This window comes from Pelmatolapia mariae, linkage group LG3_W, assembly GCF_036321145.2.
Source record: "Pelmatolapia mariae isolate MD_Pm_ZW linkage group LG3_W, Pm_UMD_F_2, whole genome shotgun sequence".
Classification (NCBI taxonomy): Eukaryota; Metazoa; Chordata; class Actinopteri; order Cichliformes; family Cichlidae; genus Pelmatolapia; species Pelmatolapia mariae.
The window spans coordinates 52,699,072-52,714,040 of record NC_086229.1 but is presented as its reverse complement, the minus strand read 5'-3'; the positions used below and the strand labels follow the sequence as shown (position 1 = coordinate 52,714,040).

The 14,969-nt window shown below is 42.5% G+C and overlaps 2 protein-coding genes across 2 annotated transcripts; both read right to left on the bottom strand.

Moving 5' to 3' along the window:
* Positions 1-479: 479 nt before the first annotated feature.
* On the bottom strand, positions 480-2,215 carry LOC134616922 (tripartite motif-containing protein 16-like). Its single transcript, XM_063462003.1, has one exon. The coding sequence runs from the start codon at positions 2,213-2,215 to the stop codon at positions 545-547; it is 1,671 nt and encodes a 556-aa protein (XP_063318073.1). The 3' UTR covers positions 480-544.
* A 7,645-nt stretch (positions 2,216-9,860) lies between these two features.
* On the bottom strand, positions 9,861-14,059 carry LOC134623713 (tripartite motif-containing protein 16-like). Its single transcript, XM_063468743.1, has 3 exons — positions 13,567-14,059; positions 13,398-13,527; positions 9,861-10,869 (listed from the first exon to the last, which is right to left on the bottom strand). The coding sequence occupies exons 1-3, from the start codon at positions 14,057-14,059 to the stop codon at positions 9,861-9,863; spliced, it is 1,632 nt and encodes a 543-aa protein (XP_063324813.1).
* Between the last annotated feature and the right edge of the window lie 910 nt (positions 14,060-14,969).

The following is a 14,969-nucleotide window of genomic DNA, read 5'->3' as shown; positions in this document are numbered from 1 at the left end:
CATTATTTTTTCTTTTTTTTATTATACTTAAATTTTATTATACATAAATCATTCAACCAAAAAAAGAAAGCTTAATTAGTATCATGTCTCCACAAAACAAACAGTTTATCAAAGTACCAGTTTTAAATTATTCATTTTTATCTGTAGGCAGTTTGTAATTAGCAGTTTGTTAGATTGAATTTCGATTGAATTCCTAATAGTTTAACAGACATAAAATTGCATTTTTGCACCAACAAAGTAAAATATTACCTGAAAAATTTATCTGTCTCACTAATCTTACCATAGAATGTTTCTTAAAAAAAACACGAGTGGTGTAATTATAAGACATTGTCTTTTTTAAAAAAAATCAATCATTAACTAAGAAAACAAATTATGTCAAAGTACTACCCATAAACTCTGACTGCTGATGTTTGTGCAGATAAGAAAGTTCAGAATTAAATGTAAGCACTATAATGAGCTCTCAGCAACAATGATGGAGACCAAAGAAACCACAAAGTAAAAAGATTTGAATCAACTGTCCCTTAGCAAACTGAAAAACTAATGTCTATTTAGGTTTATTCAATTCTGCAGAGTCTCCATAAAAGTCAAGTCGAAGTCCAGCATAGAGCGGCTGAGTGAATGTGGTCTGGACTCTGTGGAGGAGAGTCATGGTTTCAGAGACACTGTAGAAAGACAGAATACCTGCTCTGTGATCCAGGTACACTCCTACTCTGGAGGACCGAGGACCTGAGAGGTCAGTGTGGACATTGTTGTTGAAAAATTCATAACTGTTTGTGTCACAATGTAAAGACCAAGATTTGTCATTAAATCCAAATGCACATTCTCCTGAGTCCCATGCTCTGCTGATATTCTTGTATGCGACTGCTGCATAAACACCCTCTCCACTCCACTCCACCTCCCAGTAACAACGTCCACTCAGAGTCTCTCTGCTCAGGACCTGACACCATCCAGTGAATCTGTCTGGATGATCAAAATAAGACTTTGTTGGTTCCATTAAAGTTACTTTTCTGTTTCCCTCAGATAATAACAGACGCCTGTGGGCTGTGTTTGGATCCAGTGTGATTTCACATGAATATTTTAAGAATTCAACCCTGGTCTTTGGTGGTGACAGTAAAACATCCACTTCAGTGACTGTCAGTGAGATTTTTGTCCATTCCTCTCTCAGAATGTCCTGTAGTTTATCTCTGGTCTCTGACACAGCTGCTGTCACATCCTCAAAGTACTTCAGAGGGCGAATATTGATGTTGGATGAGTGTGTAGACTCACTGAGTGCTGACAGTGAGGGGTAGTTGTGTAGAAACTGGTTGTGATCCTCTGTGTTTGAGAGCTGCTCCAGCTCACCGTCTTTCCTCTTCAGCTCAGCGATCTCCTGCTCCAGCTTCTCCTGAAGCTCTTTGACTCGACTCACTTCAGTTTCCTGCTGGGATCTGACCTGCTGCTTCACATCAGAGCTTCTTTTCTGGATGAGACGGATCAGCTCAGTGAACATCTTCTCACTGTCCTCCACTGCTTTATCAGCAGAGCCATTGATGGCCTCCACCTCCTGTTGAAGCAGCTTCACATCTTTCTCTCGCTCCTGGATTCTCTGCTGGATGTTTAGTCGTCTCACCTCGAGCTCCTTCTGCTTCTCAGTCCTTTCTGCTGCAGCTGGGACTGTTTCATGGCCTTTATGTTCATCCATTGTGCAGAGATAACAGATACTCTGCTGATCAGTACGACAGAAAATCTTCATCACCTCATCATGACGAGAGCAGATGTTCTCCTGGAGCTTCTTGGAGGGGGCCACCAGCTTATGTTTCTTTAATGGAGCTGCATCATAGTGAGGTTGGAGGTGTTTCTCACAGTAAGAGGCTGGACAAGATAAACAGGACTTGATGGCTTTCAGCTTCCTCCCAGTGCAGACATCACAGGCCACATCTTCAGGTCCAGCATAGCAGTGATCAGCTGGAGCAGCTTGGAGTCCAGTCTTCTTCAGCTGCTCCACTAAAGCTGCTAACATGGTGTTTTTTACCAGGACAGGCCTCGGTATGAAACTCTTTCGGCATTCAGGGCAGCTGTGGATTTTCTTTTTCTCCTCCTCTTTATGCCAGAAACTTTTAATACAGTTCATGCAGTAGCTGTGTCCACAGAGAATAGTCACGGGATCCTTCAGTAGATCCAAACAGATGGAACAAGAGAAGGTTTCTCGGTCCAGCTGAACTCCTTTCTGTGCCATTTTTCCTCTCAGTGTCAGTGACTGTGTGAGTTTCTCTTCCTTAAAACTGAAACTAATTTGAGCTCTGATCTCAACAACATGTGTTTCCGCAGTAAACCGAGACTGTCACAGCACCACATGTTGGTTACACCCATCTTCAAACTGCAGATCTAAAGGGGAGGGAATGAAGAAACGTGTGGACAGAGAGGAGGTGCGGGGGGAGAGGGGGGAGGAGTTATTAGGCGGTGACTTATTCCAAGAAGAGGACTAGCTTGAAGCAGAAACGTCAACTTGATTTTTAGGAGGAAAAAACAAAAGCATGGCAGAAGTAAACAGTCATGCTCCACCTGCAGAAAGCCAACTGCCCACTGCTAGAACACTGATAGTACTATGTCTGTGAGCAAATTACAACAAACTTAGATGCCACACTAAAAAACATACAAACAAATCATATCACTTGAAAAAGTGAAAAAAACTCTCAGTATACTGATTGCAAGACCCAGAAAACTTTACATAAAACTCTTAAAATAGCTATAAATATTATACATGAGAGGATAAAACAATCCTAAAAGTAGCAGGGCAGCATCGTAGTGGGGAACGGCATCATGATATCGGCAAGAAAAAAAAAAGTTGCTCACACCCATGCTGCTCCGACATCATGCCATCAGGCAGGCTGCTTCCAAATAGAGCACATTTCATTCATAATATTGTCAGTCCAAGCCCATTATGTATTAATTATTTTTCCTGGTTTGTGTGAAATCCCAGAAAAAAAAACCCTATATAAACCGAATCTGTGCACTAAGGTATAGGTCTATTAGTTTATGTTTAGGGTAGAGTGTTGATACTGCAGTCAGAGTCAGAGAGACTTTATTTATCCCCAAGGGGCAATTAAGATTGGAGTGAAAAAATTACTGCGATGGACAAGAAAAGTTCAAAGCCATCAGGTGCTCAGTTTAGAAAAAAAGAGAAAAAAAAAGAGGATGAGAAACAAGCAAAAGATACAGGTAAGCAGATGTGTTATTGGATAATGGCAGGTCATGTATCCTGAAACAATCAGAATCAGAATCAGAATACTTTATTAATCCCTAAGGAAATTATGCATGGGTTACAGTTGCTACAGTTGTAACAAATTTTACAAATGTAAGAAATAGCACTAACATATACAGATCACTACATTATAAACATCAAGAATTAGCAGAGATTGTAAATAAATATCAAGAAACTGACAGGAATATTACAGAGTAGTACAGGGAGATGGCCACAGGCAGGAATGATTTCCTGTGTTGTTCAGTGGTGCTTTTTGGTAATCTCAGTCTCTCACTGAACGTGCTCCTGTGAGTAGCCAGCATGTCATGGAGTGGGTGGGGGTTATTATGCATGATTGTCCTTATCTTGGACAACATCTGCCTCTCAGACACCACCCTAACGGAGTCCAGCTCCATCCCCACAGCATAACTGGCCTTGTGGATCAGTTTATTTAGTCTGTTGGCATCTATGACCCTCAACCTGCTGCCCCAGGAGGATAGCACGGATCACAACAGAGATACAAGATAACATTATGCCAGAGGGAGTGTTTGCCCAGGGCACCAAACAGGCTAAGGCTGCCATGGTTTCTGCACAAACCATGGTTTGTCCATAACAAACACTGTGTTCAAACATGAGGGTGTCCTTAAGTGCATGCGGTGCCAGGACACCCCAGGCCGCAGGTCAATGATTGATTTGATAATCATGTCACCAGACCGGTGGCCATATGTTCTTCACACTTGGGTAAAGAGAGGGGCTGAGCTGTCATCTGATCACCACTTGGTGGTATTACAGGAGCAGCCGTAATTAGTTGGATCATGTGGTAGTGCAGGTAGATTGCTGCTGGATGAGGTTTGCCCTGAGTTCCTGAAAGCTCTGGATCTTGTAGGTCTGTCTTGGTTGACACGCCTCTACAATGTTGCGTGGAGATCAGGGGTGTTACCTCTGGATTGGCAGACTGGGGTGGTGGTTCCCATCTTTAAGAAGGGGGACTGGAGAGTAGAGATGGACCGATCCAATATCATGTATCCTCCGATACTGACCTAAATTACTGGATCGGATATCGGAGAGAAATAAAAAATGTAATCCGATCCAATAAATATCACAAAAGCACCTCACAAAACTTGCAACATAGCGTAACTCAGCTCATAACCAGCACGTCAGAGGAGTATGCGTCAAGTGATTGAGCGGCTGTGGTGTGCGCGACCTGTTGGCCGTCTGGTTGAGCAACTGGAGTCTCGCTACGTGCTTCCAAACCGGCATTTCATCTCAGAGAAAGTTATCCCAGAGAAGTAAAGCAAGTGTGTAAGTTCATCTCTGAATGTTTGTAAAGCATTCCCACGTTAAGCTTAACAACCGATATATGGAGCGAGTGCCTCTTCTCTCTCCCTCCCTCTACTGCTGCTACTTCAATCATGAAACTGATCAATGATCAGCTGATCGGCTTTTCTGTCGCAACTCTCGTCTCTCTTGTTTGTTTATCACCCACTGTGCAAACCAGTGGATAAATAACAGCAACATGTTTAAGCTTGATAAGCTGTTTTTAGAATTTATTTAATATTACTTTCTAGACCAGGATCCTTTTCTACGTAGCTGACGGTTGGTAACTATGCAGGGGCGGATCTAGCAAAGTTTAGCCAGGGGGGCAGGTAGGGCATTAACAGGGAAAAGGGGGCACAAAGACATACTTTTCTTTCTAATTGTCACGTCTAGCTTTTAATAAATAATTATCTGAAACTTACAACCAAAGTTTTCATCTGATGTAAACTGTATAGAAATCCATTATTGTCTATAGGAACTATTAAGTCAAATATATACCCTAGTAAGCTATAGTACTTTTTTCTTTGGGAAGGTACCATCTGTGCAGTCTGCAATTCTGTTGAAGAAAGATGTTGAATCTATTGAATTATTCTTGAAAAATAACTGATTTCTGTGCATTTTTTAAATTTTTTTTTTTTTTTTTTTTTTTTTTACACGTGCATTAAATTAAAGTCGATTGCGTCAATTATGAGGCGGAGGGCAGGGAGTGGTTCCCTATTTTTTTCTTTCTGCTGGTAGTTGACAACCCTGTTAGTTAGGTTGCTTAATATTTCCGCTAAGTACTCTTTAAAATACCAGAATAGGAAGGATGGTGTAGGTTTAAGTTTATTAGATTGATCAGTATTGCTGAACTATCAAGTATTTTGGGTGCAATGTATTTTTTGCATACAAATATAACAGCATAGCTTTAGTGTTAGTTGTTTTTTAACTTGAGTATGAACATATACAAAATGCAGCAAGATATTTAAAACAAAAAATGTTTTATTGGTTATAAAATACGCTATATCGGATTTATATCGGTATCTGCAGATATCCAAATTTATGATATAGGTATCAGTATCTGACATAAAAAAGTTATATCGTGCCATTCTACTGGGGAGTGTGTTCCAATTATAGAGGGATCACACTCCTCAGCCTCCCTGGGAAACTCTATGCCAGGGCAGTGGAAAGGAGAGTCCATCTGTTAGTCCAACCTCAGATACAGAAGGAACCATGCGGTTTTTGTCCTGGTCATGAAATATCGAACCAGCTCTTTACTTTCTCGAGGATACTTGGGGGTGCATGGGAGTTTTCTTTTTAAGATTAATTGCAATGAATGATCATAATAGAGTTGATACAGTCCTCATTAAAAGAATACAAGCATTAACCCCACGGTGTGAATGGTTAACTGATAGGGATAGACAGAGTTGAGTGTTGAAGGTGATTGCTACACGCTTACACAACCAGTGTTGGGAAGGTTACTTTTAAAACGTATTCCACTACAGATTACAGAATACATGCCCCAAAATGTATTTTGTCACGTATTCCGTTACGTTACTCAATGAGAGTAACGTATTCTGAATACTTTGGATTACTTAATATATTATCATGCTTTTTACAACTACATGAATGTACTATTGCTGTGTGATTTATTACTATTACTGAAGGTCCGTGGCTCCGAACCGTAGTAAAGGGACCTCTGACTAATACGTCGGGTTCCGTGTCGGGCTCGTAGCCGAAAAATAGCTTTACTTTGTTGTCTGGGTCAACTTTGCTAGCGAGAGACAGAGAGAGGCCTTGAAAGGCTGCTCCAACGGAACTTATTGTTTCGGAGGAAAACACGAACACAGCGTACAGTCGAGTCTTAATAGCGTACTTACAACTGGGCTCATCAGGCACTCTTCTTGGCTGCAGTGCTTATTATTATATTTACATGCTTCCAGCTCCCGTTTCTGCTCGATGACAACTTGTACTTTTCCACTCTCCTTTTAGTCCCTCCTCGCTCACAGACACATAACGGGTATGGTAGTCCATTCTCCCTGCAGCACCCTGCATCCCTACACTGCCCATGAAGCTACATTCTTTAGGGCTGTGCCTGTAGCATTCTGCCTATTAGCTTAGCACAACAACAAAAAGGCGCTCTCTCACCCAGGAAACACACTGTCGCAGAGAGCGCGTCACCCTGTAACCATGGCAACCGTAACGCTGCCGTCTGGAACAACAGAACATAGCTGTCAAACAAAACCCAAACAGTCCTGACACGCGACAATATGAAACAGGAAAATAATGTAATCCATTTATTTCAACAAAGTAACTGTATTCTAAATACCACCTTTTTAAACGGTAACTGTAACGGAATACAGTTAGTCATATTTTGTATTTTAAATACGTAACGGCGGTACATGTATTCCGTTACTCCCCAACACTGCACACAACACAGTATCAGACAGAACAGGCTGCTTGGCCTTGGGTGTATGATAACAGGGTGCTCTGGTCAACAAGAAATAGAGACTTCATTGTGTCGGTTAAAACTGACATCAGCATGAAAATAAAACATCCCTGGCAACAACTGTAAGGTAGGGAGGGGGAATGAGAATAAGCACCTCCAAATCTTAGGCCACGGTCGTCAGCCAGAAAAGGCTGGAGTGTCCATTCTGGGTGAAGGACCAGTTCCTGCCCCAAGTAGAGGAGTTTAAGTATCTTGGGGTCTTTTTCATGAGTGATGGGAGATGGTAGCGGGAGATCGACAGACAGATTGGTGCTGTGGCTGAAGTGATGCAGACGCTGTACCGGTCTGTCATGGTGAAGAAAGAGCTCAGTGTAAAAGTGAAGCTCTCAATTAACCGGTCGATCTACACCCATACCCTCATCTATGCTCAGGGCTGTGGGTAGTGACTGAATGAACGAGATCGCAGATACAAGTGCTGGAAAGGGGCTTCCTCTGAAGAGTGGCTGGCCTCTCCCTTAGAGATAGGGTGAGGAGGTCGGCCATCCAGGAGGGGCTCAGAGTAGAGCCGCTGCTCCTCCACATCGAAAGAGCCAGTTGAGGTGGTTCAGGCATCTGACAAGGATGCCTCCTGGGCGCTTCCTGGGTGAGGTGTTCCTGGCGTGTCCTACCGGGAGGATGCCCCGGGGCAGACCCAGGACACACTGGAGAGATTATATCTGTCGGCTGGCCTGGGTACGCCTTGGTGTTCTCCCAGACAAGAGGAGGTGGCTGAGGAGAGGGAGGTCTGGGCTTCTCTGCTTAGGCTGCTGCCCCCATGACGGACGGACGGACGTCTGCAGAAAAGAATGGCTACTTCTGCAACTCAACCAGTGACTAAAACTATATTAACATCTTCTATAAGACACAACAACTACTGCAACTAAATTAAGGACTAAAACTACAGCGACACCAGCAGCAAAGAGTGACAACTACTGTAACTAAACAAGCCTAAAACCACAGGAACTTCTGCAACTAAGTTAATAATCTCAAATACAGTAACATCTGCTACTACTGTTAACACTGGAACTACAACCAAATAAATCTATCTATGATAAGATACAGCAACTACTGTAACCGTAAAAGTCCTAAATATAACAGTCGTCTAGTGAAAAAATTCATACAAGCACGCAGTGACAGGCTCTCGTTCAACTTCTGCAGCCAGAGGAAATTTGTAAATGAGAGACTATCTCCAACAACATATTTTTGTTTTTGCTAAACACGTCAGTCATGACCAACAAATCAAATATGTTTGCTTAACCAAAGCAGTGAAAGAGAATCGGGATACATCCAAAAGCAGCTAAACAGGAAAAACACAGAAATATCCTGAATCATCTGCATGAGTCAGATCAGGTTTTAGTGTGTGTTTCACTTGTTGCACTGACTTCATGGTTGAACACCTTTGTACTCTCTGACAAACACATCTGTGTAATCACTGGGAGACTTTGTAGGCAGGCTATAGGCTGCTTATCCAATAACATGTTAGAAAACATACTTTGTGCTTTCAGTGCTGTTTTTTTTCAACATGTTCTCATCCCAAAACATAACATACTACGCTATGTGACAAATCGTCAGTCACCAAACTCATCTCTATGTTATTCGTTCGGAAACAGGAGGAAACATGAGAACCATTTGGACTGAATCTACACATTTACATATATTTTACTTTTTCATCATGAATCGCTTTGAGAAATACTATCTAAAACGATTAAGGTTGTAGTGGTTAAGGTTAAGGATAAGGTTAGGGTTAGGGCTGGAACGTGTGTTACCGCCAAGTGTCATTCCATCCACAATCCAGCGCATATCATACGAACACAGAAGGTTACCTTTTGCGTTCCTATGGGAAGCCTCCGGACGTCACAAATCATTGATATGTTATGAGACAGGAATGAGAACGGTCTTTCCAAATATAACAGGTCTAGTCTTGGTTTAGCTGACTGCTGTGTGTGAATGTGTAGGTAAAAAACAAACAAACTTCTAATTAAATAACTTGTTATTTAAGTATATATCAAAGTAAAAAAAATACCCCTTACTACAGCTCTCATATCACAGAAACCTCCTCGCAGCTGACACAACCCACATTTCATCACTTCTTGTTCCATAAGAGGGTCTCCAGTTTTGTACTTCCCCCCAAATTACTGTTAAGACTCACATTCATTCACAGTCACCCCTACTTTCATTAAACCCTTAAAACTAATCAATAAAACACAGACCAGCAGAAAGTCTGAGTTATAGCCACACCTTATATATAAAAAATATCAGTAATGAGTTACATACACCACAGCAGCAGATGATTCAAATCAAGATTTTCATATTGATATTTCTTCAAATAACGAAATAACTCCTCTGGGTCAAAACACAAAAATCAACAGCAACAAAAAGAAAGAAAATCAGCATGTATCAGATCAAACATGTAACAAACTTCACACAGGAAGCTTACATTAAGCAAGTCTTCAGATTGAGTTGGTATAAAATCTGAATCTTCTCTATTAGTATATGTGTAACTTTGTGTGCCTGAGGGACTGAAATTAAAAGTCTTATTCAGAGTGTAACATTTGATCTGTGAGCTTAAACAATACTATTTATAATAAAACAATTCTATGTATAAAACTACTGTCTTCTTGATATAAAAACTGAGGTTCATTAATGTTTAATTTTTATTATTCATTCATTCATTATTCATTTTATGATCTTCTCCATACAAGCTAATTAGAAATTATTTTAGGGCCATCAGAATTTACTTTCAAAAAACTTTCTGGTGCCACTCTGACCTCTTTTCAAAATCTCCATCATTGTTGTCAACAGCAATGGAGACCAAAGAAACAGGAACTAACTGTCCCTCAGTGACTTTTGTCTATTTCAGTTTAATATCTCTGCAGTGTCTCCATGATCAATAAAAAGACCAAGTCCAGCATAGAGCGGCTGAGTGAATGTGGTCTGGACTCTGTGGAGGAGAGTCATGGTTTCAGAGACGCTGTAGAAAGACAGAATACCTGCTCTGTGATCCAGGTACACTCCTACTCTGGAGGACCGAGGACCTGAGAGGACAGTGTGGACATTGTTGTACAAAAATTTGTAACTTTTTCTGTCACAGCTCAATAACCAAGACTTGTCATTAAATCCAAATCCACATTCATCTGACTCTCCTGCTCTGCTGATATTTTTGTATGTGACTGCTGCATCAACTCCACCCCCTCTCCACTCCACCTCCCAGTAACAACGTCCAGTCAGACTCTCTGTACTCAGGACTTGATAATAATCAGTGAATCTGTCTGGATGATTAGAGTAAGTCTGTTTTTGTCTCATTAATGTTACTTTTCTGTTCCCCTCAGATAATAACAATTCTCTGTGCACTGTGATTGGATCCAGTGTGATTTGACATGAATATTTTAAGAATTCAGCTCTGGTCTTTGGCTCTGCTGGTGACAGTAAAACATCCTCTTCAGTGACTGTCAGTGAGATGTTTGTCCATTCCTCTCTCAGAATGTCCTGTAGTTTATCTCTGCTCTCTGACACAGCTGCTGTCACATCCTCAAAGTACCTCAGAGGACGAATATTGATGCTGGATGAGTGTGTAGACTCACTGAGTGCTGACAGTGAGGGGTAGTTGTGTAGAAACTGGTTGTGATCCTCTGTGTGTGAGAGCTGCTCCAGCTCGCCGTCTTTCCTCTTCAGCTCAGCGATCTCCTGCTCCAGCTTCTCCTGAAGCTCTTTGACTCTACTCACTTCAGTTTCCTGCTGGGATCTGACCTGCTGCTTCACATCAGAGCTTCTTTTCTGGATGAGACGGATCAGCTCAGTGGACATCTTCTCACTGTCCTCCACTGCTTTATCAGCAGAGCCATTGATGGCCTCCACCTCCTGTTGACACTAGAAGTCCCAGAGAGCAGACATTTGGCTTTTCTACCTTTAAAACCCACGGCTTTTAGCTAATATCCTTAATCACCTGTGGACCGCTGCTTTTGTTATGTAAATAAGGTGGGGCCATGCTGAACCACTTGGAGTGGTTCGTTTCCTGAGCCACAAGGAAACTTGTGTTTCAGTTTGCCTTAGGGAGAAATCAACACACATGGGTGTATTTCCTTTGTTGCTGAGATTTATTGATAAAAACAGTACAAAAAAAACAAAAAACAAAAAACAAAAACCCCAAACCATTTGTACACATATTTACAAATAATAAAAAGTGAGTACATTTCAACATTTTCAGCAATCACTCACAATCCTGGCACTGCCATGGTATCTGTAGTCTGCATTTACCACATGTGTATCTGTAGCAGTGAACACATCGCACAGTGGCATTATTGTTCTTGCATTTGTGTTTGACCTGACACGTGGCTCTTTTTCCAGGGCTAGGTGTGGAGGGTTGTGTCTGAAGCAACTGTTCTTTTCTTGCCTTCTTCCCAGCTATATGAGAGTTAGCCAACTCTCTTGCAAACTCCACCAGGAAGTCCACCCGTCTTTCCTGCGTCCCGGTGCATGCTTGATACAGCACATGTGCATTCAGTGCTGCCATGTCAATCATGTTATAGAACACGGCAACTGGCCAGCGCCGTGTTCCTCTGCGGACAGTGTACTCCCGCACCATCTGGTCCATCACATCCACGCCACACTTTGTGGTGTTGTAAAGGGTGACAGTGTTGGGTTTCCTTTTGGTGGTGTTATCAGTCTGAACCACGCTGTGCATGCTGCTAAGAATATAGACTGTCTTCTTCCGTTTGGCCGCATACGCCGTCAGCAGTGGTTGAAAACACCTAAGAAATAAGATAAATTGTTATTTACATAGCAGTTTTACACACAATGAAACACAAACATAGAACCACAAAAGACCTGCAACATACCTGAGTGGTGAATTCATTGCGATCTGTGTGTCTAGCTGATTGAGGAATTTCCCGGCGAATCTTGTTGACTGTGCCGAGGACGGTGGTTTTCCGTCTAAGAAGTTTTTGCGCAAGTGAAAACGATGTGAAGAAATTGTCCGTGGTAACATTTCTGCCCTTGTCTAGGAATGGTTCCATCAGCCTCATCACTACATTTTCAGACAGTCTGTCCCCACTGGGACGATTGGGGTCCTTGCCAAGATATGTGAGGACATTGCAAATGTACTTGGATTTTAGGTCGCAGGCCACCCAAAACTTGATCCCAAACTTGTCAGGTTTACTTGCAATATACTGCAGGAAACAGCACCGAGTCTTTGATGGGAAGAGCTGTTCATCAACGGTGATATGTAGACCAGGGTTGTAGCACGTGATGCAGTTGGTGACAAATGATCCCCACACACTGGAAATTGCAGCGAACTTATCAGTCTTTGCTCGATCACTGCGGGTGGACCTGTCATCAAAGCGTAGGTGTTGCATGATGTCTTGGAAGCGGTTTCGCGGCATAGTTCCAATGATCTGTGGGTTTCCCAGGTTTGCTGACCAGCAGTCATGTAGTGATGGAACCCTAGTAACCCCCCGCAAGATGACAATTGCAATAAATGCCATTAGTTCAGGGAGGTCCATGAACCAATGAACATCCTCCGTTTGCTGTGCATGTTGAATAGTCCATTCTTGAATGCTATGAAGCATGTCAAGAGTGATGAAACACAGGAAGCTCTGAAGGCGACTCGAGATACTTTTCCTGGCCTTAGCCGTTGGCTCTCCATCTGCAGCGTACGCTTCTATTGGGGTGAAAGGGAGACAGGTCCCCACCTGTTCTTCACGCCACACTGTGCCATCTTTCGCTGTCTCAGTCCCCAAACAAGCTCTCTTTTTAGGTTGAGAAGCAGTCTCCTCATCTGCAGTGTGAACAAATTCAAATTGTGAGCAATGGGAAGGTCAAACGAAATCACAAATGCATGCATAGATACTAATTATAATTCCAGTATCTCCTCCTCTGTATCGGAATGTCTGAAATATCCTACTTACTACATCCACTTACTTGTTTGAAATGAAATAGGAAATGATATGAAATGAAACCTAACCGGAAGACTGATCAGACAGCTCTGAGTCCGAATCCGGCTGAAGTTCTAGGTCTTCTCCATCCGAGTCACAAGGGTTGACTTCACTCAGGATCATTTCCAAGGCCTGCTGAGTGGTGAGTCTTCTCTGCATTTTCTTTCCTTGGAGAGGAGGTTCGTACACCACAGAATTCTTCAGGGCAATGAAGGATTGGGCTAAGTGCAGTGAGATTGTATGCACCTCAACACAAAAGTTCAGCTTTTAGCAGCTCCCCCCCACACACAAACAAAGAGGCAGTTGGCAGTTAGAAATCAGCAATTATTCACACACCCCCACTCCCCTCCAGAATTCTCAGGTAACGACCCAATTTACATATGAATTGATGCTAACAGACTAGCCAAGTTAGCCTCCACTTGGCTGACAGAGGGTTAGAAAAGTCTGGGACTTCTAGTGTTGAAGCAGCTTCACATCTTTCTCTCGCTCCTGGATTCTCTGCTGGATGTTTAGTCGTCTCACCTCGAGCTCCTTCTGCTTCTCAGTCCTTTCTGCTGCAGCTGGGACTGTTTCATGGCCTTTATGTTCATCCACTGTGCAGAGATAACAGATACTCTGCTGATTAGTACGACAGAAAATCTTCATCACCTCATCATGACGAGAGCAGATGTTCTCCTGGAGCTTCTTGGAGGGGGCCACCAGCTTGTGTTTCTTAAATGAAGGTGAATCATAGTGAGGTTGGAGGTGTTTCTCACAGTAAGAAGCCAGACAGACTAAACAGGACTTGATGGCTTTCAGCTTCCTCCCAGTGGAGACATCACAGGCCACATCTTCAGGTCCAGCATAGCAGTGATCAGCTGGAGCAGCTTGGAGTCCAGTCTTCTTCAGCTGCTCCACTAAAGCTGCTAACATGATGTTTTTCTCCAGGACAGGCCTCGGTGTGAAAGTCTTCCTGCACTGAGGACAGCTCCAGATTTTCTTCCTGTCCTCTCCATCCCAGAAACCTTTAATACAGTTCATGCAGTAGCTGTGTCCACAGGTTGTAGTCACCGGATCCTTCAGTAGATCCAAACAGATGGAACAAGAGAAGGTTTCTCGGTCCAGCTGAACTCCTTTCTGTGCCATTTCTCCTCTCAGTAATAATGACAGTGTAGTTTCCTCTTTGCAGAAGTGAAACTAATCTAAACCCAACATATGTGTTGTAGGCTGATAGCTGTTGGTGAGGGAACGAGGTGACGTCACCAAGAGGAGCTTCTGTGTTTCAGTGAAATGAGGCAAGAGTTATGAGTCTTAAATTTAAAAATTTTGGTCGGCTCAGTTTTTAGGTGGCAATTTCTGATCAATCATGCCTTTAAGGAGGCGACTTAAATGAATTCAGCAGTTCTCTCACTGCAGCGTTCACGGCAACCCATACAAATAAATGACTTATGAATTAAACTAGAGCAATATCTGAAACCAGTGTAACTAACAACACCAATGTGAACAACGTCTAAAATTGTCACTGAAATTGCCAAAACTGCAAAATTGCCTAAAACTACACAAGGCCACTCCCACAACTAAAACAATTATCAAAATCTGCAGGGTAACTAACCTGTGAAACTAACAAAACACCTGCAGTGATGCAAGCAACCATTGACACTCTACCTGTTATGGCAAATGCAGATGGACCCAGGGAGCAGAACGCACGGAGGCAGAGTTGCGGTGAAGACAGTTTATTTACAGTGAGGGGGGAGGTATTTACAAGGACAAAATATATACAACGGTGTATGAATGGGGACGCGGAGCCAGGATGTGCAGGTGACGAAAACACACACAGGTAGTGCACTGGATCTAAAAAAGGAGAGGGACGAGAATTAGGAGCATCTTGCCCGATAACTGAGAAAAGCTTAAAGTAAACTTTACAGAGAGTTGGAGAGCTTACTTGGTACTGTTTAATGCCAAAACCTCCAGACGGAAAACAAACCAGTCGAGGCAAAATCCTAGGGAGGAAACAAAACTCCTTACAGTCACCAGAAATAATCCAAGGGCTCCAACA